The 26,971-nt window shown below is 30.2% G+C and overlaps 3 protein-coding genes and 3 long non-coding RNA genes across 9 annotated transcripts in view; 2 read left to right on the top strand and 4 right to left on the bottom strand.

Annotated features, from left to right (window-relative positions):
• LOC111415171 (NF-kappa-B inhibitor cactus) overlaps positions 1-19,822 on the top strand; it is a 28,801-nt gene extending 8,979 nt beyond the window's left edge. For 2 of the 4 annotated variants that reach the window (XM_071194444.1, XM_023046719.2), the window contains exons 2-5: positions 11,104-11,401; positions 13,164-13,519; positions 18,703-19,034; positions 19,091-19,822. In XM_071194444.1, the coding sequence (XP_071050545.1) occupies positions 11,104-11,401; positions 13,164-13,519; positions 18,703-19,034; positions 19,091-19,159 (1,055 nt within the window). In that variant the 3' untranslated portion in view covers positions 19,160-19,822. Of the gene's footprint in view, positions 1-10,726; positions 11,402-13,163; positions 13,520-18,702; positions 19,035-19,090 lie in introns of those variants that run through there. The other 2 variants (XM_023046718.2, XM_023046717.2) reach the window with 2 other exon arrangements.
• LOC111415173 (uncharacterized) lies at positions 8,622-10,279 on the bottom strand. Its single transcript, XR_002706356.2, has 2 exons — positions 8,794-10,279; positions 8,622-8,725 (listed from the first exon to the last, which is right to left on the bottom strand). It is a non-coding gene; the product is annotated as an uncharacterized lncRNA (long non-coding RNA).
• On the bottom strand, positions 11,626-12,529 carry LOC139429043 (uncharacterized). Its single transcript, XR_011639747.1, has 2 exons — positions 12,033-12,529; positions 11,626-11,920 (listed from the first exon to the last, which is right to left on the bottom strand). It is a non-coding gene; the product is annotated as an uncharacterized lncRNA (long non-coding RNA).
• Positions 15,145-18,502, top strand: LOC139429044 (uncharacterized). The gene is made up of 2 exons (XR_011639748.1): positions 15,145-15,968; positions 16,022-18,502. It is a non-coding gene; the product is annotated as an uncharacterized lncRNA (long non-coding RNA).
• Positions 19,808-20,280, bottom strand: LOC139429042 (uncharacterized). Its single transcript, XM_071194445.1, has one exon. It carries the CDS (start codon positions 20,081-20,083, stop codon positions 19,853-19,855), a length of 231 nt encoding a protein of 76 aa, XP_071050546.1. The 5' UTR covers positions 20,084-20,280; the 3' UTR covers positions 19,808-19,852.
• Positions 20,281-24,350: 4,070 nt separating this feature from the next.
• Positions 24,351-26,958, bottom strand: LOC111415190 (STKc_STK36 domain-containing protein fused). The gene is made up of 6 exons (XM_023046745.2): positions 26,778-26,958; positions 26,467-26,726; positions 26,024-26,348; positions 25,779-25,969; positions 24,607-25,729; positions 24,351-24,556 (listed from the first exon to the last, which is right to left on the bottom strand). The coding sequence occupies exons 1-6, from the start codon at positions 26,886-26,888 to the stop codon at positions 24,491-24,493; spliced, it is 2,076 nt and encodes a 691-aa protein (XP_022902513.2). The 5' UTR covers positions 26,889-26,958; the 3' UTR covers positions 24,351-24,490.
• Positions 26,959-26,971: the final 13 nt, after the last annotated feature.

The following is a 26,971-nucleotide window of genomic DNA, read 5'->3' as shown; positions in this document are numbered from 1 at the left end:
TTTTTTTAAATCGCCGATTTAATTTGATATTTGTAAAAAGCGAGGTTGAAGAAAAAGCATGTTTTCTCCAAAACGATTAGGTTTTAAGACATGAAATTTTTTGAAGTTATAAAAGAATATTTGAGGTTATGTTATACAAAATATTAAGTTTCTGAGGTAAACAATTTAGTTGATATATATTTTTAAAAAAAGTCATCTTAATTTGATGTTTATTAAAAGTGAGGTTGAAGAAAAAAATTGTTTTCTCCAAAACGGTTAGGTTTTAAGACATGAAATTTTTTGAGGTTATAAAAGAATATTTGAGGTTATGTTATACAAAATTTTAAGTTTCTGAGGTAAATAATTTAGTTGATATATATTTTTAAAAAACGTCATCTTAATTTGATGTTTATTAAAAGTGAGGTTGAAGAAAAAAATTGTTTTCTCCAAAACGGTTAGATTTTAAGGCATGAAATTTTTTGAGGTTATAAAAGAATATTTGAGGTTATGTTATACAAAATATTAAGTTTCTGAGGTAAACAACTTAGTTGATATATTTTTTTAAAAAAAGTGATCTTTATTTGATGTTTGTAAAAAGTGAGGTTGAAGAAAAAAATTGTTTTCTCCAAAACGGTTAGGTTTTAAGGCATGAAATTTTTTGAGGTTATAAAAGAATATTTGAGGTTATGTTATACAAAATATTAAGTTTCTGAGGTAAACAATTTAGTTGATACATATTTTTAAAAAAAGCCATCTTAATTTGATGTTTGTTAAAAGTGAGGTTGAAGAAAAAAATTGTTTTCTCCAAAACGGTTAGGTTTTAAGACATGAAATTTTTTGAGGTTATAAAAGAATATTTGAGGTTATGTTATACAAAATTTTAAGTTTCTGAGGTAAACAATTTAGTTGATATATATTTTTAAAAAAGTCATATTAATTTGATGTTTATTAAAAGTGAGGTTGAAGAAAAAAATTGTTTTCTCTAAAACGGTTAGGTTTTAAGGCATGAAATTTTTTGAGGTTATAAAAGAATATTTGAGGTTATGTTATACAAAATATTAAGTTTCTGAGGTAAACAATTTAGTTGATATATATTTTAAAAAAAAGTCATCTTAATTTGATGTTTATTAAAAGTGAGGTTGAAGAAAAAAATTGTTTTCTCCAAAACGGTTAGGTTTTAAGACATGAAATTTTTTGAGGTTATAAAAGAATATTTGAGGTTATGTTATACAAAATATTAAGTTTGTGAGGTAAACAATTTAGTTGATACATATTTTTAAAAAAAGTCATCTTAATTTGATGTTTGTTAAAAGTGACGTTGAAGAAAAAAATTGTTTTCTCAAAAACGGTTGGGTTTTAAGGCATGAAATTTTTTGAGGTTATAAAAGAATATTTGAGGTTATGTTATACAAAATTTTAAGTTTCTGAGGTAAACAATTTAGTTGATATATATTTTTTAATAAAAGTCATCTTAGTTTGATGTTTGTAAAAAGTGAGGTTGAAGAAAAAACTTTTTTTTTCTCCAAAACAGTCAGGTTTTAAGAAATGAAATTTTTTGACGTTATAAAAGACTATTTGAGGTTATGCTATACAAAATTGGCATCAAATTGGCAAAAACATGGCATCCGAAACGTCAAACCATTTCTTAAAAGACGCACGGCAAAACCCGAAAGTTTCTAGTGTTAGTTCTAGTTTTAGTTCTAATTTTAGTTCAATAAAAGTTATTTTTCGAAACGTGTTAGTTCATTGGAAAGAGGACACTTTTATTAACACTTTGGGAAATTTTCATACTCATATTCCAAGAACTGGATTTTATACGAATTTTTAAAACTTAATCGGCGAAAATTGCAAAATTCGAAAAAATTGTTTTTGTCTGAAAAAACTTTTTGAGGTTATAAAAGAATATTTGAGGTTATACCAAATTTTAAGTTTCCAGGGAGAATAATTCATCATAAAAAGGTTTTTAAATAATATAATAGTCGTTTCAATTTTACTTTTTTTGAAAATGAGGTTTAAAAAAAAATTATATCTTCAAAACGGTTAGGATTTAAGAAATGAAACTTTTTGAGGTTAAAAAGGAATGTATTAGGTTACGTTACATCAAATTTTAAGTTTCCAGAAAGAACCATTCATTTTAGATATGTTTTTTAAAATCGTCGTATCAATTGAACATTTGTTGAAAGGGAGTTTAACTAAAAAAATATTTTCTTCAAAACGGTTAAGATTTAAGAAATCAAACTTTTTGTGGTTATAAAGGAATGTTTGAGGTTAGGTTACAATAAATTTTAAATTTCCAAGTTGAATCACTTATTTTGTGCGAATTTTCCTATATAGATAAGTCCGTGGTGATAACTAGATTTGAAAATTTCTTCAATTCCTAGAAGAAATTCTTCTTTTGGTATAATCTTACTGGTATCTCTTCAGCTAAAGAATTTTATATCATCAATTGTATATTTCCAAAATGAGATATCATTATATAAAAGAGAACACAATTCAAAGAAATAATTTTATAATAATCAATTGTGTATCAAATCATAATTAATTATTAGATGTTTAAATAAAAATTTAAATACTTTTACTACTTTCACTTAGGTTTTTCAAATGAATAATACCACGGAAATCATTAGAATTCCTTCGCCAAAATGCGGCGAAGAGGTTCCACGAAAGCAATAACAAAGTTTTTCCAATGCCACGTTATATTGGTAATCCCCAAGTTATTATTAACACAATTTTATGTCAATTTCTACGATTTCACATTCGCCTTTCAATCAAAAAAATGAATACTTAAATTAATAGAAAAATATTTAAACAATTTAATCGTTAATTTTTAACGAATAAGGATATAGAAATATTTTCTCACGGATTTTCCACGTTCGAAACGAACTAAAAACGATTGTAAACTATTATACGTTATAAATTGCGCAAAAAACTCATTGTTAATTTTAACGTTGAATAAGTAAAAAGTGAAAGGAGTTTAAAAACAATGAATGTTTTAAAACGTAAATGAGTAAAAATTGTAAATACGCGTGCTTGTTTTTCTTCGTTTTTATTTTTCATTCAAGTTTTTTTTATTATTGTAGAAAACGTTTGATTAAGTATTAAATGAAAAATTTAAAAAAACAAATAGAAAATGCATAAAGCAATTCACGGCTCGCTAATTCAACATGCAAACAAGAACCTAAAAACTAAAAACTCGTTCGATGAAGCGAAAACGAATAGATTGTAAAAATTATACGAAAAAAATTCGCCCGCTATCCGTCCTGGACGGATATTATTTTGTTGTTAAAGGTCAAAAACGAGTCACATGGTCATGGTATTTGGGAATTTAATGATTAACGAAATTTTACTTTAAAAAAATTTCTAAAAAATATTCGATCTAATCAAAGAAATTAAAAAAAATTAAATAATAAGAAAAATTACATAAGAAAATTTCTTTTTAAATAAGATTCAGTCATTGGGTTCATAGTTCTAATGAAAACCCACAAGATTTTTTTTTAATAACAAAACAATTCTTTAATTTTCTATTCTCGATGAGTAATCATGTAACTTCGAGAAAGAAAGAATTATTTTTTCATTCTCTTCATTATATTGTTTTAATTAACTCTTAATTTGTACTCAAACGTAGTTTAATGAAAAAGAAAACTTTAATAGTATAAATTAGGCGTAAATAACCGTTCGACACTTCACTTTTTAATTATTCAAATAAGATTCAAAGTGAATCATAAAGATTAGGTTGTATGATCGGAATGGAATTTTTAATTCCGATTACATTAACACCCACTAATAATAATCTCACCTTTTACGAGATATAACCGAATCTACAATCTGACCGGTTAAAACGTGATCATTGTGACTAATCCAACCAGTTGTAATATGTTTATATTTAAATGATGATGTTATATCTGAAAACACATAGAGTGGAAAGTCTTTAATTATTTTATGAGCTCTCCTAAGAAGAAATATAGATGACTAAAAAATATGATAAATAAATGCACATTTAGTCATGAATTAGAACGTTTTATTAAATTAGTGATTGTAAAATAAATGATACAGAGTGAGTCATAACGAGTTAACTAATTAAATATGATTTAATTCAATTTAGCTTACATCAATATGAATTGATCAAATACTATGTACTTTAAAATATTAATATTCTCTATTTCCGAAAAATAAAGTAGAAAAAGCTACAAGGTACAATTATTTGGAGGCTATACAAGCGGCAAAAGAAAATGTCAAGATTTTCACAACATTTTATTTTTCTAAGAGTTTTCAGCGTTTTCGTAGTGATCAAATTCAAATTTGTTAACTGCCAGGAACGACAAAGAACAGCATTTCAAGGTTACTATTGCAGGATACTCTCTGCATAAGGAGATCAATGAAAATAGGGACTTTCTGATAAAGTAAGTTCCACACAGTTGCCAGATAAAGCTACGTGGATCTCACCCTATAAAAATACAGTCAACCTAATAGATCACGTTCTGATAGACAGAAGAGCTTCAAATCATTTCTTGGTGTACATAAAGTTCAGATGCAAAATAAGCAACAAGAACAACGAATGACGATAACACATTAACAAATTAAACATAAAACTAAAGTGCAAGAAAAACTAAAATGCCCAGAAATACAGAAAAATTTCCAGAAGGATGACAGAACTAGAACTAGATACACTACCAGTAGAATCAATATTAAGCATAGTGGTGCGTACGAAAGTCTCGTACGAGAGTCTCGCAGGTAAGTATTTCTGCAAATAATATCTGCAATATTTCTGTAAATATTTTCGTATCTACACGCTGGAATTCCAGTAATGATATGTTGAAAGTACCTCTTGAAGGTAGACATGGACTTGGTGCATTGTGTCAAAATGTTGTTGATTTAAAACCATATGCTCTTGAGGACAAAGAATGGATACTACAAGAAGAAGTGCATAAATTACTAGTCAACTTTCAAATACTTTCCAAGAAACTCAGAGGAGAGAAGTACGTCAAATTACCTATGGTGGTTGTACGTATCAATATACTAATATTGATACGTCATATGCAGTAAATCCTACGCCTTCCGAAGGAGAATGGATGCAGGAGCTTTAAAAATATTATTCTATGCCTCGGTGTAATAAAGACACAGATATATTACAATGGTGGAAAATTCATGCTTCTGAATTTCCTATTTTAAGTTTAATGGCACGAGATCTCTTAAGCATACCGGCTACTTCAGTCCCGGCGGAAAGATTATTCTCACGTGCTGCATTAACTATAAGAAAACATCAAAATCGCCTTAATAATAAATCTGCACTATATTTGTTATGCCTAAACGATTGGGTGGAAAACAAAATCATTTGCGACCGACAGGGCTGAGGGGTGTAATTCTCTCTTCCGACTCTTACATTATAGCAAGTATTTAAGTATTCCTTATTGCACTGAAACAATAAGATTATGCATGACGAGATTTCGATACTTTTATGAGACTCGCGTACGAGAAACGAGACGAGACGAGAGTGGAGGTTGCGAGACGAGACTTGATACAAGACTTATTAGTTCATCGGCGAGACGAGACAAGACTTTATGCCGTACGAATTAAGGTTACGTATTGTTCCGGAGCAAAAATTGGTCCTGATTTTAAGGCACATTTTATTTGACCCTTTTATTAAAAAATTGTGCGCTATTGAATTTATATGATCGTATTTTTTAGCAGCATAAAAATACATTGCAAACAAAAACTGATTCTTCTGCTGACCAAACCAGTTATCCGAATAAAATATCACATCCAACTTTTTGGTATTAGCTCTATCTTTTAGAGATCCCAAATAATTCAAAACACATGTTCCGATTTCGCAAACACTTCTATTAAATTCAGACTCGTGCCACATAAAACAATTCACTGCCTTTGACTTCAGTTCATAAACAGTGAAGTTAAAGACATTTAATTTGGAAATGTAGTAGAAACTGGACACGTCTCCTCTGGGACATTAAAGAACAGCTTGTAAATCATACACTGCAACAACACTTTTTTTTCTTTACGTGAGAGATCTTTTTCTATTAGATGTGTGTCATATTCTTCTTTCATATTTTCTTTATCTTCAGCTGAAGCTAGCTCATACGATCCGCAAGTTTCACACTGATCTTTCTTGGACAAAAAAAAATCCGTGTACCGTTACCTTGACATCTCCACCATAATGCAAAATATTCGCCTTTCGGCCAAATATCATGACTTTTGATTTATTCGGATTGATTATTAAACTGTGATGGTTAGCAGAAGTCACCAGATCCGACAATTCTGTATTCAATAAATTCAGATAATGTTGTTGTTCTTGAGTTTTATATGATATATACAGCTGAGTATCATCTGCGTAAAAATGAACTTTGCAGTACTTAAAAATATTACTTAAAGGTGCTGTGTAAATTGAGAAATTGAGAAAGGGTTGGGGAGAGCACAAAACCCTGCGCCACACCCTACCTAAGAAGACGTACATTAGATTGATGGTTAGACAGCTGCACGTATTGTTGTCGACCACTCAAGAAATTCTCAAAAAATGAAACTACCGAATCTTCCAGCCCATACTGCTTTAAAATAGTTAATAAGAGGTTGTGATTTACTGTATCAAACGCCTTCGTGTAGTCACTGTAGTCCAATAGAACAAGTATAGGCATGTACCCTCTATCTGTTGTATCATCGATTACACACGTTAAAGCAGTCGTACAACTATGACCATATCTAAATCCAGACTGAACCGAAGGAAAGATGTTATTAATTTCCAGGTGATGCTGCAGCTGAACATTAATAATTTTTTCGATGATTTTTGACATTGCCGTTAGTATACTTATTGGGCGAAGGTCAGAAACGAGGATTGGATTAGCAACTTTTAGCATCGGGCGCACAAGTGCTACTTTCCACAAAGAAGGAAATACACTATTTTGAATACAAAAACTAACAACATGTATAACATAAGGCAATAGAAATTTCATACAGTACTCTAATGTTTTAACCGATACTCCATCGGTACCAATTGCATTGGATTTAATTGATTTCAAAATCTTCAGAACATCGCTTTCAGAGACTGTAGAAAAACTGAGAGGGTTTACAACACGTTCATTTAAAAATGAAATCGTTAATAATAGAAGCATTTTGAAAGTGGTTAGGAAGCGATCTATATTTGGACTTAATTAATTTCGTGGATTTCAATGTATGTCAGGTTACCCAGGGTTTTGCAACGTTACCCAAATCCAAAAAATGTTGTAAATATTTGCGTTTACAATTGCGATGCATATTTGTAACCATGTTACGCGCAGTTTTATATTGTTGCTAATGCACGGGGTCTCGTGAGCGCTTAAAAGATTGAAGCAGTTTGTCTCGATTTTGCATGACTGCTCTTAGTTCAACAGATATCTAGGGGGCCCCTGGCTTGGTAATTCGAGCTTTTTATAACGGCGCGTGCAGATCCAGTAGCACCAGTATATTTTCATTTCGAAATCTAACTTTTTCATCTATAGTCTAAATCTCATATAAAATTCGCCAGGGTAATGATTATAAAACATTAACTCGTTAAAACCAACGTAATTCCAATATATTTTGAAAAGGGGTACGACCCTCTCCTGTGGTGTATGCAGCTCGACAAAGACCTGAGAATGATCCGACAAATCATTATCCAACACCCCACTATCAGACACCAATTCATCGTTGGAGAACAGAATAACATCAAGCAAAGTGGCAGTTTTCGGGGTGACTCGTGTTGGCTCGTTAAATAGCCAGTGTAGTACAAACACCTCAAGTGTATTAATTAATTCAGAAACAGCTGCCGTGTCAGATTTGAGTATATCTATGTTAAAATCCCCAACGCATAAAACATCGTCAGCCAATAAAGTAATACTTTTTCAAAAGAAGCTATAAAGTCTCCAGCAGCTATGTTTGGGTGCTTATAAATAACACCACACGATAACGATAATTTTTTCAGTGAAACCCTTATCCATAACTGTTCCAAGGTATTCTCGTTTGAGTTCTCCATGTTCTTGTTTTTCTTTTTCTCCATGATCTTGTTCTTCTACTGGACCAAATATCCTTCTCCGTATTTTTCTTTCGAACTTTTTGGATCTTTTTCGTCTTTTTCTTCGTCTTATTAAACTCTTATATGTTCTCATTTTAGAGCTGTGACTTAGTATATTCGAATACATCAATTTCTTGTTTGCGAAATAAGCTTTATTGCCCTTTCTGCCACTTTGTTCTATATTGTACGTTCATCTCACGTCTCTGCCTCACCTCAATACTGCCACGTCTCTTATACGTGGCAGTATTTTTATGCACCACGACTTATTGTAATTTTTTAATTCATATAGGCATTCACCTCCTAATTTCAATCTCGAATAGTTTGTGGCTTTTGACAGTTTCTCTTGATCTTCAACAAATATTTAAAAATTGAACTGCACGAATATGACACCAAATTATTAATGTGATCAGAAATTACAGTTATTAGAGTTATTAATTACATATTCAAAAGAAAACTTTTATCTTTACTAATCGTACGTTTTAATATTTTGGATAATTTCAATAATTTTCCGAGAACGTTTCAAACTGACGCAAATACAAACAATAATTTAAAAAACGTAAACGACAAAAATTTTAATGGTTTGAAATAAAAAAAATACAACTTATCGTTAATGGTTAAAACTTTATTTATTTTTTTCAAAATTAACAAAGCGGAAATTCCAAACGTAGACGACATCTTTAAAACCAGTGGTTTTTCGTTTTTACATTTATTCTGGAAAAAACCATCATTAACTTCCCAATCGTTTTCTTCTTGTCCTTCTCTCTTTTTATTATACTCACGCATACAAACGTTTCATTTCGAATTTACAACACAGACACGTGTTATATTGAAAAAAAGTCGTGTAAGCGTCTAATTCCAAAATCTTCTCATTTTTCTCTCTTTTTTCTCCCCGTATTACCATAAAATTATAATTTTTATCCAATAAACCGGTTAATAAAACACTTTAATTTAAGAAATTTTTATGTATTCGAATTTCTTCATTAATTTTTTTAACAAATGAATATAAATTAACTAAAAAAATTCGTGTTCTTCATAAAATGATCATAAATTATACTTTCTTAATAATAAAAAATAACCAAGTTGACGTTTTTAGTGCATTTTAAAAACAAATTTTTTAAATTTTATTACTTTGGAACTATAAAAATCATTGAAATTGTACTAGATTTAAAATCATAACTTTTAAGCTTCATTGAAATCATCGAGGGTTGACTTTTACCGGTTTGGTTTCGAAGAAAACCACACTTGACACGGTTTTGTGACGACCGGGTTTTCCCACGGGACCCCAAAAATACCATACAATTCAGTTTATCTCATCAGAAATTGCGTGTACAAACACGTCACTCAACAATTTAATTATTTATTCAACTAAAAACTTCATTAAATGGTAAGCGATTGTAATATTTATTTAATTGTTTATTTAGTGTTTGTTTTGTACTATTTAATCGTTTTTTTGAGAAAAATTTAATGATTCGATTCAAAAACAAACAAGTTTAAAATGTGGTGATTTACCTCTAGGTATTAAATATATAGTTCTGGAAAATTTTGTTCATCAAAATACCATGTGAAACAGCACGTAGACCTTTTTAAACAAAAAATAATTATTAAAAACATAGAAGATTCATTACAAGATTTGTTTTTAAATTTTTTTGATGTTATAAACAAATTGACGTACACGTAAAACATTCCGCGAATGTTGATTCGATGATTTTTCCATTGACGCACATTTTAAACTTTGTTTAAATGAATTAATTATTTAATTTTGTGTTGGAAGAAAAATAGAAATTTAAATTTCCCGCCAGTATTATTCTTTTTGAACTTTTTTTTGTTAGTTTTAAAGAAGACATTTTCAATTTTAGCTTAAAACATGAATAATTGTTTAATTATCGCAAATAATTTTTCATAATTAATAATAATTATTTTAAATTTATGGATACGATTTTCCTTTAAGCGGTTAAAATTATTATGTGGCTATATTCACGAAAATTTCGTTCATTCTGACATTACATGTCAAACGTAATTTAAAAAATAACCTAACTTTTTTCGTAAAATTCATTCCGACATTTTCATTTTCAATTTTAACTTAAAACATAAATAATTTTGTAATTATCGCAAATAATTTTTCATAATTAATAATAATTGCTTTCAATTTATGGATACGATTTAGCTTTAAGTGGTTAAAATTATTATGTGGCTATATTCACGAAAAATTTCCTTCATTCTGACATTACATGTCAAACGTCATTTAAAAAATAACCTAACTTATTTCGTAAAATTCTTTTTAACATATTTTTTAGCAGACGTAACAAAAACCCACATTAATAAAGTAAGTTACATTATTCAAATTTATACGTACGAGCGAAAACTATTACCGCATCAATTTTCTCTATCAACAAAAAAAAAATTTCCCAATTTCGAAACTTCTATAGTCAATATGATAATATAGAAATCGTTACCCCACCGCTCCATTTCTCTTTTCGACGCAACGTGCTACAACAATATCAGAGAAATTTCCTCGACGATTTTCACTCGACGCGTTTGAAAAACGATGAGAAAAAAAACCAATTTCACCTCCGGCAAATCCCAAACGGCGAGAAAGCGACCGAATCGAATCACGTGATATTGGCACTGCGCATGACCGGGGATTCCCGATCTGCTACATGTCGTGTCCGCGGCCAACTACAATCCGTTCAGTTCACGAGACGAATCGCATGCGAGTATGTACAAAAACGAACATTGAAAGAGAAAAGAATACGAACGATAATAATAATAGTAATTATTATTAATAATAATAAAGGAGAAACCGATGGATTGTGTATTACCGTTTAAAGTGCGAACAAATCGATTTAAAACGCGAAAAAGTGATCTAACCTAACCTCAAAACATCAAAAAATTAAGTTTATCTCGTAATTTTAATTTAGTGGAAAACTTTATCATTATAGATGTGCTGTTTCCGTTTACACATTATTTAACGACAAAGTGCTTTTATTTTTCTTAAAATTTTCTTTTTGGTTAATAATCGAAGAAAATGTCGCGTAGTGGAGGGGGCAATTACGGCGAATCGAAGGGATTCACCCCGAACATTCTTCCAGATGAGACTTCCCTAGACGACAAACATAACCTGTACGAGACGTCGCAGGTGGACAGCGGATTTTTGAGCGGCAACATCCCGTCCGAAGAATTCGAGAGCTCCAGCTCGATGCGGCTGGATAGCGGCGTTTGCGTCGATGCCGTCACCAGAAGTTTTTCTGATCTTAATTTTAAAAGTAGCGATGGCCTCAACGACCTCAACTCAGGATCTATCAAAAGTCCCATTGATTCAACTCAAACGTCACACACGCAAAAACAAAATTGGGAAATTTATCATCAACAGGACGAAGATGGAAACACGTAAGTTTTAATTTAATAAAATTCGCATTTCATAACATAACCTATTTTCGTAAACGTCACTTTTGACAGATGATAAAAAAAATTTTGTGGTTAATTTATTTTTATTTTTAAAGTTTATTCTCATCTTAGATTTCCTTTTTTAGTATATGAAGCAATTATTTTATTTATTTTAATACAAATTTTATTTACAATTAATTTTTGGGAGACAAAATTACAAAAAAAAATGTTGTGGCGACACTGTTTATTGACATTAAAATTTGAGGTTATCCATCTGTCAACATTTTTGATTAAAACTTGAGTTTTGGTTATAAACGGATCTTTTTTCTTATTAAATTAGCCACAATTACAAGTAAGGAGGACATAGAATTTAGATTTTAATAATTTTTGTTGCTCCATCTAAAATTACGTCACCCCAACCTTGAGATTTAGATAATGATGTTGATATCTGTATTATTTTCCTCGACAAAATGATTTCCTGGCGATTAAGTATCAAAATTAAACTTAATGGTTCTAAAACTACTACAAAACAAAACATTTTTGTACAAAACTAAAACGTTATAAACAAATTTTTGATTAAATGTTGTTAAGAAAGTGATTAGAAAGTATTAATTTAATTTGTTACTTTATTTACCTTCCAAGAATTCATCAAAGACGTTATTTCATCAAAATCCCAAACGATTGATTAATAATAACGTTCCAAGAAGACGCGACGAGTGCATCCTGTTATTTTAAAGACTTGTGGTTTTTACCAACAATAGAAGAATCGAGCCAAACTTCAATTTACTCCAATAAAAGAAATTTTTCCTCAACATTTCTTGTAATAACTAATCTTATACTTTTAACCTTTTTGATAACCTAATGTTATCGTAACATTTTATTTATAAAGCTGAAAAAATAAATGTAGATGCAATTCAATGACGTTTATGATGTGATTGTATTTCTTGCAGTTGTGTTATCAAATTATTAGGAAAATCATGATTTTTAGAATAATAATATCTATTACTAATTAACTCATTACTTTTTAATTTCTCATTTTTCCATTACAAATTTCGAATTTCAATAAAAACTGTGCTAAACGTCAAAATGACGTTTAAAATGAATTTAGCCATACATTACAGCCAACAGTTTAAAAATAAATTTTGAATTTTTTTCATTATTTTGTTTAAATAAATGTATCAAAATACTTACTATAAACTAATAAAACATTAAAAGCGTCATCAACAATAAAATTCTCCAATTATAGCGATGTGCACATGAAATAAAATTAATTACTACGAGGAAATTGCAAATTTTCTTGCCGCTAGGTGGGGTCACTTACAAGCGTTTGATAACCTAAAAATTCTTTATTTTGATAAACTGTCACTAACTAATATTTATAATACGTGACGTTTTAAACAACAAAGCAAATTTATTTATTTTTATTTAATTTTGTTTGTATTTAACGGATTTTCCATTGTATACGTTACTCTGGGAAAGTTTACCCCGTCGAAACTTTTCTAAACACTTCATTGTTGACGTAAAGGTTTTTTTGGGAATTTTCTTTGTTCAAATGCCCTTTAAAATCTGTACGATAATTTTACCTGCCTCAGTACAAGGGTGTATTTGACCGAGTTCACTTCGAATCATTTTTGTTTAAACAAAAATAAATAAAATGGTTGCTTTAAATAATCTTAATCGTAAAAAACCGGTGACAAATTTTGATAAAACGTAAGATTTTTTTATGAACTTATTTCTTATATTTATATTTGATTTTTTGATGCAGATTTCTTCACCATTCAGTGATTGAACACTTCCCAGAAGTAGCCTTAGCCGTTATTCGGGCGACACCGACCCCAACGCTTTTAAACACCGAAAACGACGATGGCCAAACCGCTTTACATCTAGCCGTTTTAACAAATCAATGGAAAATTGCTCGGATGTTAATCGTAGCTGGCGCGAAACCTTCCCCTATTAATCGACAGGGGGATTCACCTTTACACATAGCGGCACGAATCGGCGACGTGGAATGTTGTAAAGCGATTACTTATCCAGTTCAACAACAAGAAAGGGAACGTTTAGGGCTTTCATATCCACCGCATGCTTACGATAGATGTGATTTGGATCAATGGAATTTCGACGGTAAGTTCTAAGAAAATACGTACACCTTTGTTTTACAACTTGTGTACTTTGCACTGTAAATTACATTACATTACGTATACAGTTAAATGCACTCGAGTAAAACGTCATCGATTGGTTTTTACAATAAACAATAAAAACACTTACGTTTTCATACGTAATTAAAGAAATACATGGTATCAATGAGTAACTCGTTATTAGAATTTATTTCTTTGCTTTTTTATTTCTTATTAAACAGAAATATCTCTTTGTATTAAAAATGAGGTTAGATTTTAATCGAAATGACAGCTATTTAAGAACGTTTCCAAAATCGAATTGAAGTTTGATAAGAATTGAGGTTAGAGTCATGTCAAGTTAAAACTGTCATTTTGTCGTTTATAAAGTTTCTTCTTTAAAATTAACTTTTTGAGTAATTATTATTATTTTGACATTCAAATGTAATATATTTTTCCCAATGTTGGAGAATGTATGTTATTAAAATGTATAAGAAACAAGGAAATATCATTTTCGAAACGGAATAAGGAATTTTGCGCGCTTTAGCCTTCGGAAATTCAATCAATTTCAGCATACTACGCGGCTTCTATTATGTGCATTAGACATTATACACACTCTGGGTTTTTCCAAGGTCACATCGACACGACTGTATCGCCGCGCAACCTGTTCTCTCTCTGTATTCAGTGTTCATCTGACAAAAAAAATCCGCTAACAATTTCGGTATACTCAAAAAAAGATAATAAAATAAAAATAAAAGATTATTCTTCATTGTGAGTAAAAAACGCGAAAACAAAATGAGTAATAAATCAAAAATATACACGCTTGAAGTGCACATCACGAGTTTTTGCACTCGGACGAAAGATCGAAGCAAAAATAGATCGAAACGTTGACGGAATTTTCGGTGATATACATAAAACGGTTTCTTTTTAGTAACGGAAATACAAAACGTGTTTAAAAAAATACGGGCTGCGTAAACCTTGATTTATATACGTAGATTGTAATGAAATGTTGAAGACTTTTGGCCTGGGATTTCCAAAGCTTTCTCGTTCGGTCGGCGCCTCTCAGGGTTTTGCCCAGACAATCGGGGTTCCCTGACCCGTAATCTTCCTGTAAATTTATATCTATTAATTCTCAATTATTATTAAAATGTTTTTGAAATGACTCAATTATTTCTTCATTAAAAATTCCATCAAATTTATTGCTATATACTCAGTACTAACAATAAGTTCACTTCGAAATTCAATTTAATTATTAATTTTACATTAATTTATTGGAGAAATTAATTATAGTTGAGTAATTATATCGATAAATATTAAAAAAAGTATTTATCCTTTCAAAACATGCGCAACTTAAATTTATAATTTTGCACTAGCGCCATCTGTTGTTTACTAGCTGTTTTAAATGACAACATTAAAGTTGTCATTCAGCTTTACATTATTGTATATTTATATCGAACTAAAACTAGAATTAACACTAGACCTTGAACTAGAAACATCCGATACTTTCTAGTTCTAGGTCTAGTGTTACTTCTAGTTTTAATTGTTATTCAGCATTAAATTGTATATTTTTATTGAACTAAAAATAGAACTAACACTAGACTTAGAACTAGAATCATTCTGGTTTAGCCGCACGTCTCTTAAGACGGCTAAACCCGAATGATTCTAGTTCTAGGTCTTGTGTTAGTTCTAGTGCAAAACTAGAAGTAACACTAGACCAAAAACTAGAAATATTTGGATTTAGCCCCACGTCTCGCAAGACAGCTAAACCAGAATGATTCTAGTTCTAGGTCTTGTGTTAGTTCTAGTGATAACGCTAGTGTAAAACTAGAACTAACACTAGAACTAGAAATATTCGGGGTTAGTCGCACGTCTCTTAAGGCGTCTAAACCCGAATGATTCTAGTTCTAGGTCTAGTGTTAGTTCTAGTTTTAATTGTTATTCAACGTCAGATTGTTGTATATCTTTATTGAACTAAAAGTAGAACTAGAAACAGTCAAAGAGATATTATAGTTTATGCATTAATTACAAAATTATATACACCGCCATCTATCAATATTAATTATAACCGAAATTCGTGAATGAAGTTAGATTCAATCCATTTTATAACTAAACTTATTAAATTTTTCCTTCATTTTTAGATTAATTTGTTTACAAAACGGGGTAAATTTAACTTATTTAATAATTTTTGTTCATTTATACATCAATTAAAATAACATTTTAGAAAATATTTTGTTATAGCTAAATCTAACTTCATTGTGTTATGGGCTTGTCATTATTGACAGGTTATTGACAGGTCCGATGATTCTCTTAAATTGAGTTAAATTAATGATAAATCCTTGATATACAATTTAAAAATATGTATAAAACGAGAATTTTTTGCTGTCGAAGGATATAACCTCAACATTTATTTAGTAGTTATGAAGGAACTAATAAACTAATAACTGGTAATAATAGAATAAGTAAGTATGTATATAACTTATGAATATGATCAATATTTTCTTTAATTTTTTAGATATGTGTCATAAAATGCACCAAAATAAACATTAGTTTCGTAACGAAACGATTCAAAAACCTCTAATTTTAACCGTTGAAAATTTCCCCACCGCAGCCTTTTTACTTGCACAGGCCATTTAAGGTCGCCCGGACCGAAATAACGCCGCTTTTCCGTGGCTTTTCCACCTCGGAAAGCGAGACGGAGACAAACCTACGTCAATTCCAAGTTTAATTTGCGCGTCGTTTCGACGTCATCGTAAACGCTTTAAATACTCAGTCCGTAAAAAAGAATTTGTCTAATTATATAATTCCATAAAAAATGTTTTAAACTTCCTTTTCATGATGCTCAAAATAAATGTTTAGATCTAAAAATTCTTTTTAGACGTATGTACGTAGTCTAAATTTAAAATTTTTTTTAACATTTCTATTTCCAGGGATTAGTTTAGAAGAAGAGACATTTGGTTTTCCTCTTTTTATGTTATATGTTGTTTATAAAAACGTTTCCAAAATCGAATTGAGGTTAGATTTAAAACTGTCATTTTGACGTTTATTTTTTAACAAAAACTTACGTTTTCATACGTAATTAAAGAAGAATTAAAGGAGTACATGGTATTAATGAGTAACTCATTATTAGAATTTATTTCTTTGCTTTTAAGTGAGATTTCTTATTAAATATCTCTTTATATGAAAAGTGAGGTTAGGTTTTTAATTAAATGACAGTTGTTTAAGTTTAAGAACGTTTCCTAAATCGAATTGAAGTTAGATTTAAACTGTCATTTTGACATTTATAATATTTAATTTATCATTTTGAGTAAAATCATGCAATTTTTTTTAAATTTTTATATTTCCGTAAGAAGAAAGTTGCAAGTTCCGATTTAACACGTTCGATTTATCTTTAAACTTCCTTTTCACGTGTCTCAAAATAAATGTTAAGATCTAAAAATTCTCTTTAAAGGTACGTAGTCTAAATTTAAAATTTTTTTTAACATTTCTATTTCCAGGGATTAGTTTAGAAGAAGAGACATTTGGTTTTCCTCTTTTTATGTTATATGTTGTTTATAAAAACGTTTCCAAAATCGAATTGAGGTTAGATTTAAAACTGTCATTTTGACGTTTATTTTTTAACAAAAACTTACGTTTTAATACGTAATTAAAGAAGAATTAAAGAAGTACATGGTATTAATGTGTAACTCATTATTAGAATTTATTTCTTTGCTTTTAAATGAGATTTCTTATTAAATATCTCTTTATATGAAAAGTGAGGTTAGGTTTTAATTAAATGACAGTTGTTTAAGTTTAAGAACGTTTCCTAAATCGAATTGAGGTTAGATTTAAATCTGTCATTTTGACGTTTATAATATTTAATTTATCATTTTGAGTAATTATCGTGCAATTTCTTTCTATTCTTATATTTCCATAAAAAGATTTATCATATCGACGTTCGATTTATCTTTAAACTTCCTTTTCACGTGTCTCAAAATAAATGTTAAGATCTAAAGATTCTCTTTAAAGGTACGCGGTCTAAATTTAAAACGTTTCTATTTTCGGGGACGTGTTTAGAAGGCGAGACATTTGGTTTTCCTCTTTTTCTCGCTCGCGGAGAAGAACCGTTTGCGTAGCAACAAGTTTTTTTGACGGAGAGAGAAGATTTTAAGGAATCTGGTCTTGGTTTTCTGTGCCAGACGGTTTGGGATTTCCAACCGAGAACGTTTTAGTGGTAACGAGGAGCTTTTGCGCTACGAAACGGCGCGACCGACGCATTCCTCGTGTCTATGCACTCGTCTCAAAACGGAGACCGGACCGATCCGGAGCTAAAATTAAACTCCTTTTGACCGGGATGAAAATGTTTTAACGACGGTTTTAGAACTCGATGTCTAGTCATTCCGTGGGAATGCGATTTTGTAATAGTTGTTGTACCTATTTAAATCAAAGCGATGATTTAAATCATTTTTTTTATTTTTTTAATTGAGGTCAAAATAATAACGATTTCTTTTCTTTTATTATTTTTAACACTCGTTAATAAGCTTTTGATGTTGAAGTATAAAAGGTTTGCGGTTCGTTTAATTTGGATAAATAAGCACCGGGAATCCCTGATGATGTATCAGTTAATAAAAGTCGATAAGTTGACGACGCGTTGCAATGTGCGGTTATTTATTGCGTCGTTATCGATTTTGTTCGGTATTTTTTTCTTCAAAATAAAATAAACACTATAATATTACATTACAACAAACTTAAATAGAGAGTTGTTTCTCAAAATCGAACGACTCACGACCTTCTTAATATTCGACTCGGAATTCCCGTTAATAATAATCTATAAACGATGAAGAAAAATTGTTTTTATATGTGTCTTTTATTCATTTAAACGTTAAATAAAGAATTGTTTTTGTTTTTTGCCAATAATAATAATTCTAATAAATATTGATATTTGTAAAATGTATAAAAGCTCGTGCATCTTCAGACGCCGTTAAAGAAATGTTATAAATAAATTAACTCTAACACATTTTCGATATCTTTTCGTTAAAATAATATTTAACCATGTAAACAACCTAATTGGTTAAAAAATGTTACGATTTTGTTGGGAATTTCCAACGATGACGTAATTTTTTTATTATCTATTAATCTAGACACTTCACACAATAAAAATTAAAAAAATTAACTTTCCCAAAGATAATTTAATCGAACTTTATAATTTATTTTCAGGTCAAACATGTGTCCATGTAGCGGCTTTACACAATCAATTAGAGTTCCTAAAGCATTTGGTGTGGCTTGGAGCGGACGTGAACGCCCGAGAAGGAAAAGGGGGTTACACGATACTTCATTTCGCCGTTCAAATGGGTGATGAGCGTTTAATACGTTTTCTACTAAGTTGTAGAGCTTTAAACGTAAGCGTTCTCACGTACGGGGGAAGAACCCCCCTCGAACTCGGTTACCCAGTTCAAGAGCACGTCATCAAATTGCTTAAGGAACAAGGGATACCATCACCAGATCAAAGCGAGTACGAATATGATAGCGATGAAAGCGACGAAGACGATGTAAGTTATCTTTAATGATTTAACTTCATAAAGTTAATTATAATTTTTGGTTATAGGATGTTTATGGTCAGATGAATATGTTAAGTCAACAACAATCGAGTTTTGCGATTGGAGCGAGTGCATAAAAATAAAAAAAATAAAAATGAGAGGTGGAAGAATGAAATTGAAAAGAAATCTATGGTGATTTGTTCTTTTTAAAGATGTTAACGACATCTATTAAAAAAAAAGTGGAACGATTAAATAATTAAACGATGGTATTCAATGTAAAGAAAATTTCTTTTATTTGTAATGAAAATTCTCCCTAAAAAGCGAGGTGTACAATTTTTATTACATGTAATGGAGATTGTTTTAGTGCTGAGTGAGTTTTTTCACTCCCTAATCGTAAAAAAATAGTAGGTACGAGTAAAGGCTTGTCATTGTGTTCGAAAAAATTAATTAATTACTTCAATTAATTGAATTTAAAAAGAAAAATTAAAAAAAAAAAAAATACAGAAAGATACATTTATCGATTAGAGAGAAGAAACTTTTTAGTTAATTAAAAAAAAATCCTGTTATATTTATTGTTGTTAATGTTAGGTAATTTAACGGCTTATTATTATTATTATCCTTATTCATGTGTAAATATTAAAAAGTAAAATTATTAATTTGTAGGATCGCGAAGATTTTAAAAATTAATCATCATTAAAAAAAGAATTATACTTTCATTTCTTTTTTCCTTTTAATTTTTAAGTTTAATTAATGTACAAGTCTTTTTGACAAAAAATACAAAATCCTTTAAATCTGAATAATCTTTTTATTCAACTTCCGTTTAACAAAACTTAACATTCACATGGATCACGAACAAAAGCAGCTTTTGGGTCATCATCTCTAATCACTGTATATTCCAACTTGTATTTCCTATTATCAAGTCCGTTTTTGTAATAATAATGTAAATTAAATATAGATAACGCAATTCCAATTAAACCCATAAATCCGGATCCTATTAATTCGGGAATTTCATTCCAACCTTTTTTAAGTAAACTGAAATTTCTTGAAGGCGGTTTAAACATTTCTGGATTTTTTTTCAGTTTGACGTTTTGTAATTTTATGATTAAACCGCCCTCTATTTGTTAGTCTTGTAAATATCTTGTTGATGATTTTCGTCATAATTTGAATTAATAATAATTAAAATTAATTAGAGTGGCTTACACTCAACTTTCTTGAATTTCTATATGGTAATGAATATTAAATACAAAAAGCCGGTGTTAAACAAATTGTCACTTATTCGAAACTAAAAAAAACTTACAGTTTTCTACCATTTCAAGTTCAAATTGGCACTAATCAAAGTCAAAATGGCATTAAACAAATTTTAATCAATTTTAATTATTACTTTTTATAGATATCCAGTCGAAATGATATTTTGAAAACTAAATATTATAATATGTCCATAATGGTTTAGAATACGTAAGTTGCGCTTAATGGATGAGAAAAGTTTCAAAAATGATAATTCATATGGATGATAAGACGTGGAAAGTATATCGATGATGAGGTATCTAAAAGAGTATCAAGATATTCATCCAAAAATGGGTTATATATTAAAATAATAAGCGAAAAAAACTACAACGATCATAAATGTTATGCTAAAAATAATGTCTAAATTAAGAGTCCGTACGCAAGTAAAAAAAGCAATTATTATCAGAGAAGGAGAAACATTGAAATGCAATTACCGACTTTTTAAGAGGTATTATAAATCAAATAGAGGGAAGTAATGAGAACATGGTCGTCGTAACTAGTTGTCAAAAAGATCAGAAAAAGTGATGTTGCCTTAGCTACTGATGGTTATAAAATGTTAAATCTGCTAAAGCTAAAGCTTCTTTACAAGATTTTGCATAATTTGATAAATTGTAGTTTAGTCATCAATTATGTTGGATTCACGGATATAAATATTTCGCGTGCAGCCAGCTGAAAGGTACTGATGGTGTGTTATTTGCTTCAAATGGACTTTGGCTTGTCATTGAAAATATAATGAAACCGAAATGTCTAAATCTTATGAACGAGAGTTGGCATTTATGCACGTATTAATCATGTAATGTTCATTATAATGTATGTTATTTCCTTAATTTTTTCTGGCATACCCGATTTTTTTCCATGCCATAAATCCAAAATGTTCAAAAACACAGCAATTTATACTGTAAGGAGAATACAACCACCACGTTTGCAGCGCAACTTACTTATTATGCCAATTTTCACAGCATTGCTACTTTCGAAATACTGTTCTGGGAAGCATCATCAGTAGCAGAAAGAGTTTTCCTTCTTCAAAAAAAAGGCACCGAGGGCGCTATGCAACCTCAAATCCAATCTAAGAATTTTTCTTTGATTATATTATTTTTGCCAACGTACCGAATGAATTACTCATTTCTTGACATGTCATACGTTTCGTCAGCCGAGATATAACCTGTGAGATTCTATTATTTCATCAACGATTTTTTAGAACTTGACAGCAAATGTCAATAAGTTCATTTTGGAAATAAATTATACTTTAGATTATCGGAAGAAATAAGAGAAGAGGATTCAAAATTACCTTGTAACACATACCATGTGTTAGTACTCTAAATTTTAATAACCACAAAATTTCTTGGCTAATATTCATTCCCAGGAAGAGCGCGAATCCATTGGTCTGGAGAATACGTCCTCGCATATTTGCATATTTTTAACTTTTCTGAAGAGTAAAGAAAGGAAAGCGCCCATTATTCTCTTTTTCTATAAAGGATTAAACCTTTAATAAGGCTTAAGTTTTGCACAACGCTCCTTTTTAATAGGTGAAGAACATATGGCTGCTGCAATTATTGCTCCATTGGATTGTATTGTGGCGATGTATAATATCATAAGTCTTAAAACAAGTGAATAATAAATACACATGGTTTATTCTTATGATGTCTATTAGTGGTGTATCCGGCAACTATCCGGTATCCAGCCTATCTTAAAATCCTATTACCTAGTACTCCACCATTTACAGGAATTAGTATTTCGTTTAGATGTTGGACACTGCAGATAATAATCAAGTTCAATCCCAAGAGGACTATTTTCATTGAATACAACTTTATTTATAACAGGTTTGTCTTTAGCAACCTCATTGTAACAATCCCAATACGATATATAAAATCTCTTGTTGCAGTTTCGTCTAGTTTTCTTCTCTTCGTTTGTAATTGTCATCACATTCAGAGCCGGCGCTACCGGGGGGTGCAAGGGGTGTACTGCACCCGGGCGTCGCCTAAAAGGGGGCGCCGGCGCCTTCTTAATGTTTTCTCCAACAATATCTTATCTTTTTTTTGCAGTATTTGGACCTGTCAGCAGTAGTTAGTCTACAGAAAGCAGTATTTAGTCTCCACAAAGCAATTTTAGTCTTAAGAAAGCAGTATTTAGTGTTCCAGACGCTGTATTTAGACCTGTCGGCAGTATCTAGTCTTCAGAAAGCAGTATTTAGTCTTCTAGAAGCAGTATCTAGTGTTCTGCCAAAGTTATGTATGTTTTCTCCAACAATATCTTATCTTTCTTTTGCAGTATTTAGACCTGTCAGCAGTATCTAGTCTTCAGAAAGCAGTATTTAGTCTTCACAAAGCAATTTTAGTCGTTAGAAAGCAGTATTTAATCTTCTAGAGCAGTATCTAGTCTTCAGAAAGCAGTATTTAGTTCTTTAGAAGCAGTATCTAGTCTTCTACCAATGTTATGTATGTTTTGTGCTTGATACTGACAGCAACTTCTTTCTGGGTGTCTATCATCATCTTTTTGGGAGCCTCTTATTATCGATACGGATCTAGTACCACCCAGTACCTCATTTCTGCAGCTGTTACTTTGCTTTTGTGCTTATCCTGCATTGGCAAAGTTTCCGTATTGGTGATTTCCTATCCTGTGCAATAACAAGACAACTCCATTGGTTTCTTGTTCATATTCTTCGCATTCTTTTATTGAACACATAAGTATTGCCATAAAAAATCATGTTTGGTTTATAATCAATTTTTTGTTTTCTCTGAACAGTAATTTCAGACTTCATGTAGACTTTGAACAATTTCTTTTTAAAGCCGAAACGTTTTTACCCTATTTTATTAGCAGTTTCAAAATTTATTCTGGAGTTTGTGGATAAACAGCAGGTAGCAACCTTCGTAACATTCATTTAACACAACGTTATCATATTTTTTATGTCCAATCCATTTCACTGTGCGTTTCAATCTTAGCGACTTCAACTCAAAAAAGTTCATTTTGTATCTTAGATCTAAATAATTGACATATCTAATCAGCTTTCTTATTAATTTCATTTTTATTCAAATATCGCAATAATGTGGCAATGTAGGGTTTCACTTCAGAAATGTACCAGAAATTATAACCATAATGGCCTGATAGATATGTCGGATAACCGGATATCCGGCTTTTCGCAAAATCACTATTCGTTCCATCACTAATCTCTATATTCTATTACTTGTACGTATCTCTTACAAAAACAGCATTTGAAGTGGCCTTATTAGTTTCTCTAATCAATTGAATATCTATCTGAGGGTGTTGTGAAAGTAAAACTCGCTCTGCAAGACAATCCCTTCCATAGGTATCAGTTATTATATTGTGAAAAATACAAATACACTTAATAATCTGACTTGGTAGTTGCGTTTGTTTGCAAAAGATGAAATTTCCATAATCGCCAACATTATTATCGTAAAAAAACCTTTGTAGTTATGGAACATAGTCCAGCTGGTAGCCGGATATGTTCTTAATTTTATTTCTTCGAATTCCATATAGTTACGAAGAAAATTGCGGTTTAGTAGGATGCGGTTATGTTAAAACCAGCTGGGTTGATTTCAACGCGGTTTTAACCAAAATATATTAATTAATTGCGTTCGTCGAATACCGTTATTAATTTTTCAAAGTTTAAATTTTATTGAGTGATAAACTTCTTGTTTCATATTCTTGTAACAGATACCAAAGTGTTAATGATGTTGTTTTAATTAAGAACAAATTAGGTTCTTCATTAGCAGTCATTCTGTTTGTTAGCACACATATGCAAGAGCACGCGTCGTGCTTATCGACTCTCCTAAAATGTTTTACTCAACTTTTTGCGCAACTAACTGGCCAAGATAGATTTTTAGCTGTACATAATTATTATATCTTGTTATGAACTTGTATTGATTTCTTGCTAAATAAATAAGTGTTAGAAATAAATGTGGTATTTAGGTAAAGTACCACTTTTGGGTGAATTTTATGTAATATTTACAACAAATTTCGTCGTCTCGTCGTATTTATATACTACAGGATTCAAGGGCTTTCAAAAAAAGATTCTTCTTTAGAAACTTCTATATATTTTATATACTGGAAAAATTCAAAAATAAGCTTATAAATTAAATTAAACAAATCGTTTTTATAAATATAATATTACATTAAACATAATAATACTGATTATTTTTATACAATACCTAATTGGATTACGAAATTTATTCAGTTAACGTCTTTGTATAAAAATTTAAACATTTTACATGTTCAATACAAGTTTCAGCAGCCTGCAACAATTAAATAGATATTCAATACAACAAAATTATTATTGACTTACATTTCGAACATTCTCCATAGAATCATAAACCAAAGCCTCAACAGTGTCTTTAATTTCTTCATTCCAAACATTTTCCAAAGTTTTATTATCATATTGTGCCAAACACGACAAAAACCTACAAACTCTTTCTCTCAACAATCCATTAGAATCCCTCAACATTCTAACAATATCTAAACTTTCCTCTTCTTCCGGTTCAAAAATTTTCTGTATTAATTCATAATTTTCCGGCGTTTTTCGCAAAACTTGAGTCAAAATCGCCAATAAATCATTAACGATTCTAATTTTCTTTTTGGTTAACGTTAATAATTGCCTTGTTAAATTATAAACATTAAAAACAACAATAGAATCACAAAATTGATGGAGAAACTTATCGTTGGAATGTATCAAATAACAAATCAAACAAAAAATATCTTCTAACGCTTGGAGATCATTCTCGGTGAGGTTTAATATAATTTCTGGAAGTTTTTCAATCGGCGTTGAAGCGGAATCATTAGAAGAATTAATCATCGAATTCGGATAATTTTTTAACAACAATTTAGACGAATAAAGCAAATTTGGAATTAATTTAACTTCTAAATAAACTTTTAAAATCGTTTCTAGATTATTATCAGAGATATTTTTTAAAACAAACGGTAAAGAAAATACATTTGCAACTAATTTAATTACTTTTGAATTAGAATTCGCATTTCTGAGAGGTGAAACAATAATATCAGTCAAATTCGTTTGTGTTAAAGATGTTAAATCTTCGTTTAAAACATCTAAAATCGTTCTTTGTAAGAACACCAACCACTCTTCATTTTCGATGGGTTTAACATCCTCATTTATGTTTAAATTAGTTATTTTTGATTGAGATTGCAAATTAGACGAGTCGTTTTCTAAATTATTAGATAATAACATAGCGCATAAATCATCAACGTCTTTTTTTAAATCGCTTTTATTCATTTTTAATGATTTATTGCTTTCTTTTGTTGCAATTTTTTCAGTTGAATTTAGTTTTGAGGTCGAATCTTTTTGTTCTGTTGATTTAAAGCTAGTTTTTTTGTCCCCACAACTTTTAAACGAACTATTTGATACTTTACTTTCTCTAGATGGAATTCTTTCAGTCGTTTTTCCATAAATCTCCCTAAAAAAATTAAATAATTCGATATCAAAAAAGATAAAACAAATTTTACTTTTGAGCCGTTTTTTGATTAAATCTTTCAATTCTTTGTTGTTCTTTCGCTTGTAACGTATGCGCGGATAAAGGGCGCGTTAAAGGCATCGTTGGGGCATCTTCCATGATTAAAATGTGCCCCTCCACGAAAGGATGATTCAATATTTCAGGCCAAGATAGCCGATCGTTTGGATTTTTTTGTAATAAACCCTAAAAAATACGTTTATTTCATCTTTCTTTTATTATTTTAATGAATAAAGTTACTTTTAGGAATGAAATACTACTTTCTGATATAAAAGTGGGCCATTGCACTTGTTCGTGTTTAATTAAACGAATTAAATGTAAAATAGAAGCTGTACAAAACGGCGGAGCGCCCACTAAGAGCTCGTAAATAATACACCCAAGTGACCATAAATCAGCGTTGTGGTCGTATGGTTGTTCTTCTATTAATTCTGGAGCCATATACAGCGGAGTCCCTTTTATTGAGGTCAAAACGTGCGTTCCTGTACTCATATTTCTTGCAAAACCAAAATCGCATAATTTCGCTGTGTCGTTTACGTCTAATAAGATGTTTTGTGGTTTTAAATCTCTAAATTAAATAAAAATTTGTGATTTTTTAAACATAACCTATAAATTTTTTGACATTTTTAACATAACCTATTATGTCATTTTTGACATAACCTATAAATTAATTAATTTAGATTTACCTATGCAAAACTCTATGAGAATGTAAATAATACAAAGCAGATAATAAATCCCAAACAATTTTTTGAACTTTATCCTCCGGTAAATACCCAGCTTTACCCAAAATTAAATTTAATTCTTTATGTGCGAACTCAGTAATGACAACAATTTCATTTTCAGTTTCAAAAGAATCCAACATTTGGATAATATTTGGGTGGTGTAAATGCCGTTGAATTTCGCATTCTCTCCTAAATCCTTTTAATTCCTTATTTGAACGACCCCTCTAAAAACCATAAACTTAATAAAATAAAGATGTTGAGATTTTTTGACTTACTTTGCTTATAACTTTTAACGCGACGAAGTTATCGGTTGAAATAACTTTTGCCTTATAAACTCTACCGAAAGAACCTTCACCTAACAAACCAATAACATCGTATTTATCCATAATTTTAGGTTAATTATAATTGGAATGATATGTTTAGTAAACAAGAATGGGGGTGTAACGCCGATTTTACACGATTACAAATT

This window comes from Onthophagus taurus, chromosome 2 (assembly GCF_036711975.1).
Source record: "Onthophagus taurus isolate NC chromosome 2, IU_Otau_3.0, whole genome shotgun sequence".
NCBI classification, from domain to species: Eukaryota; Metazoa; Arthropoda; class Insecta; order Coleoptera; family Scarabaeidae; genus Onthophagus; species Onthophagus taurus.
Note: the sequence above shows the minus strand (reverse complement) of the source record. Positions and strands in the feature narration are given on the sequence as shown.

Coding starts and splice junctions, on each gene's coding strand:
- LOC111415190 (XM_023046745.2), bottom strand. CDS start 26,888: ATGGATAAATACGATGTTATTGGTTTGTTAGGTGAAGGTTCTTTCGGT. Junction 26,727..26,777: donor CGTTAAAAGTTATAAGCAAA/GTAAGTCAAAAA, acceptor TATGGTTTTTAG/AGGGGTCGTTCAAATAAGGA. Junction 26,349..26,466: donor TCTCATAGAGTTTTGCATAG/GTAAATCTAAAT, acceptor TATTTAATTTAG/AGATTTAAAACCACAAAACA.
- LOC139429042 (XM_071194445.1), bottom strand. CDS start 20,083: ATGTTTAAACCGCCTTCAAGAAATTTCAGTTTACTTAAAAAAGGTTGG.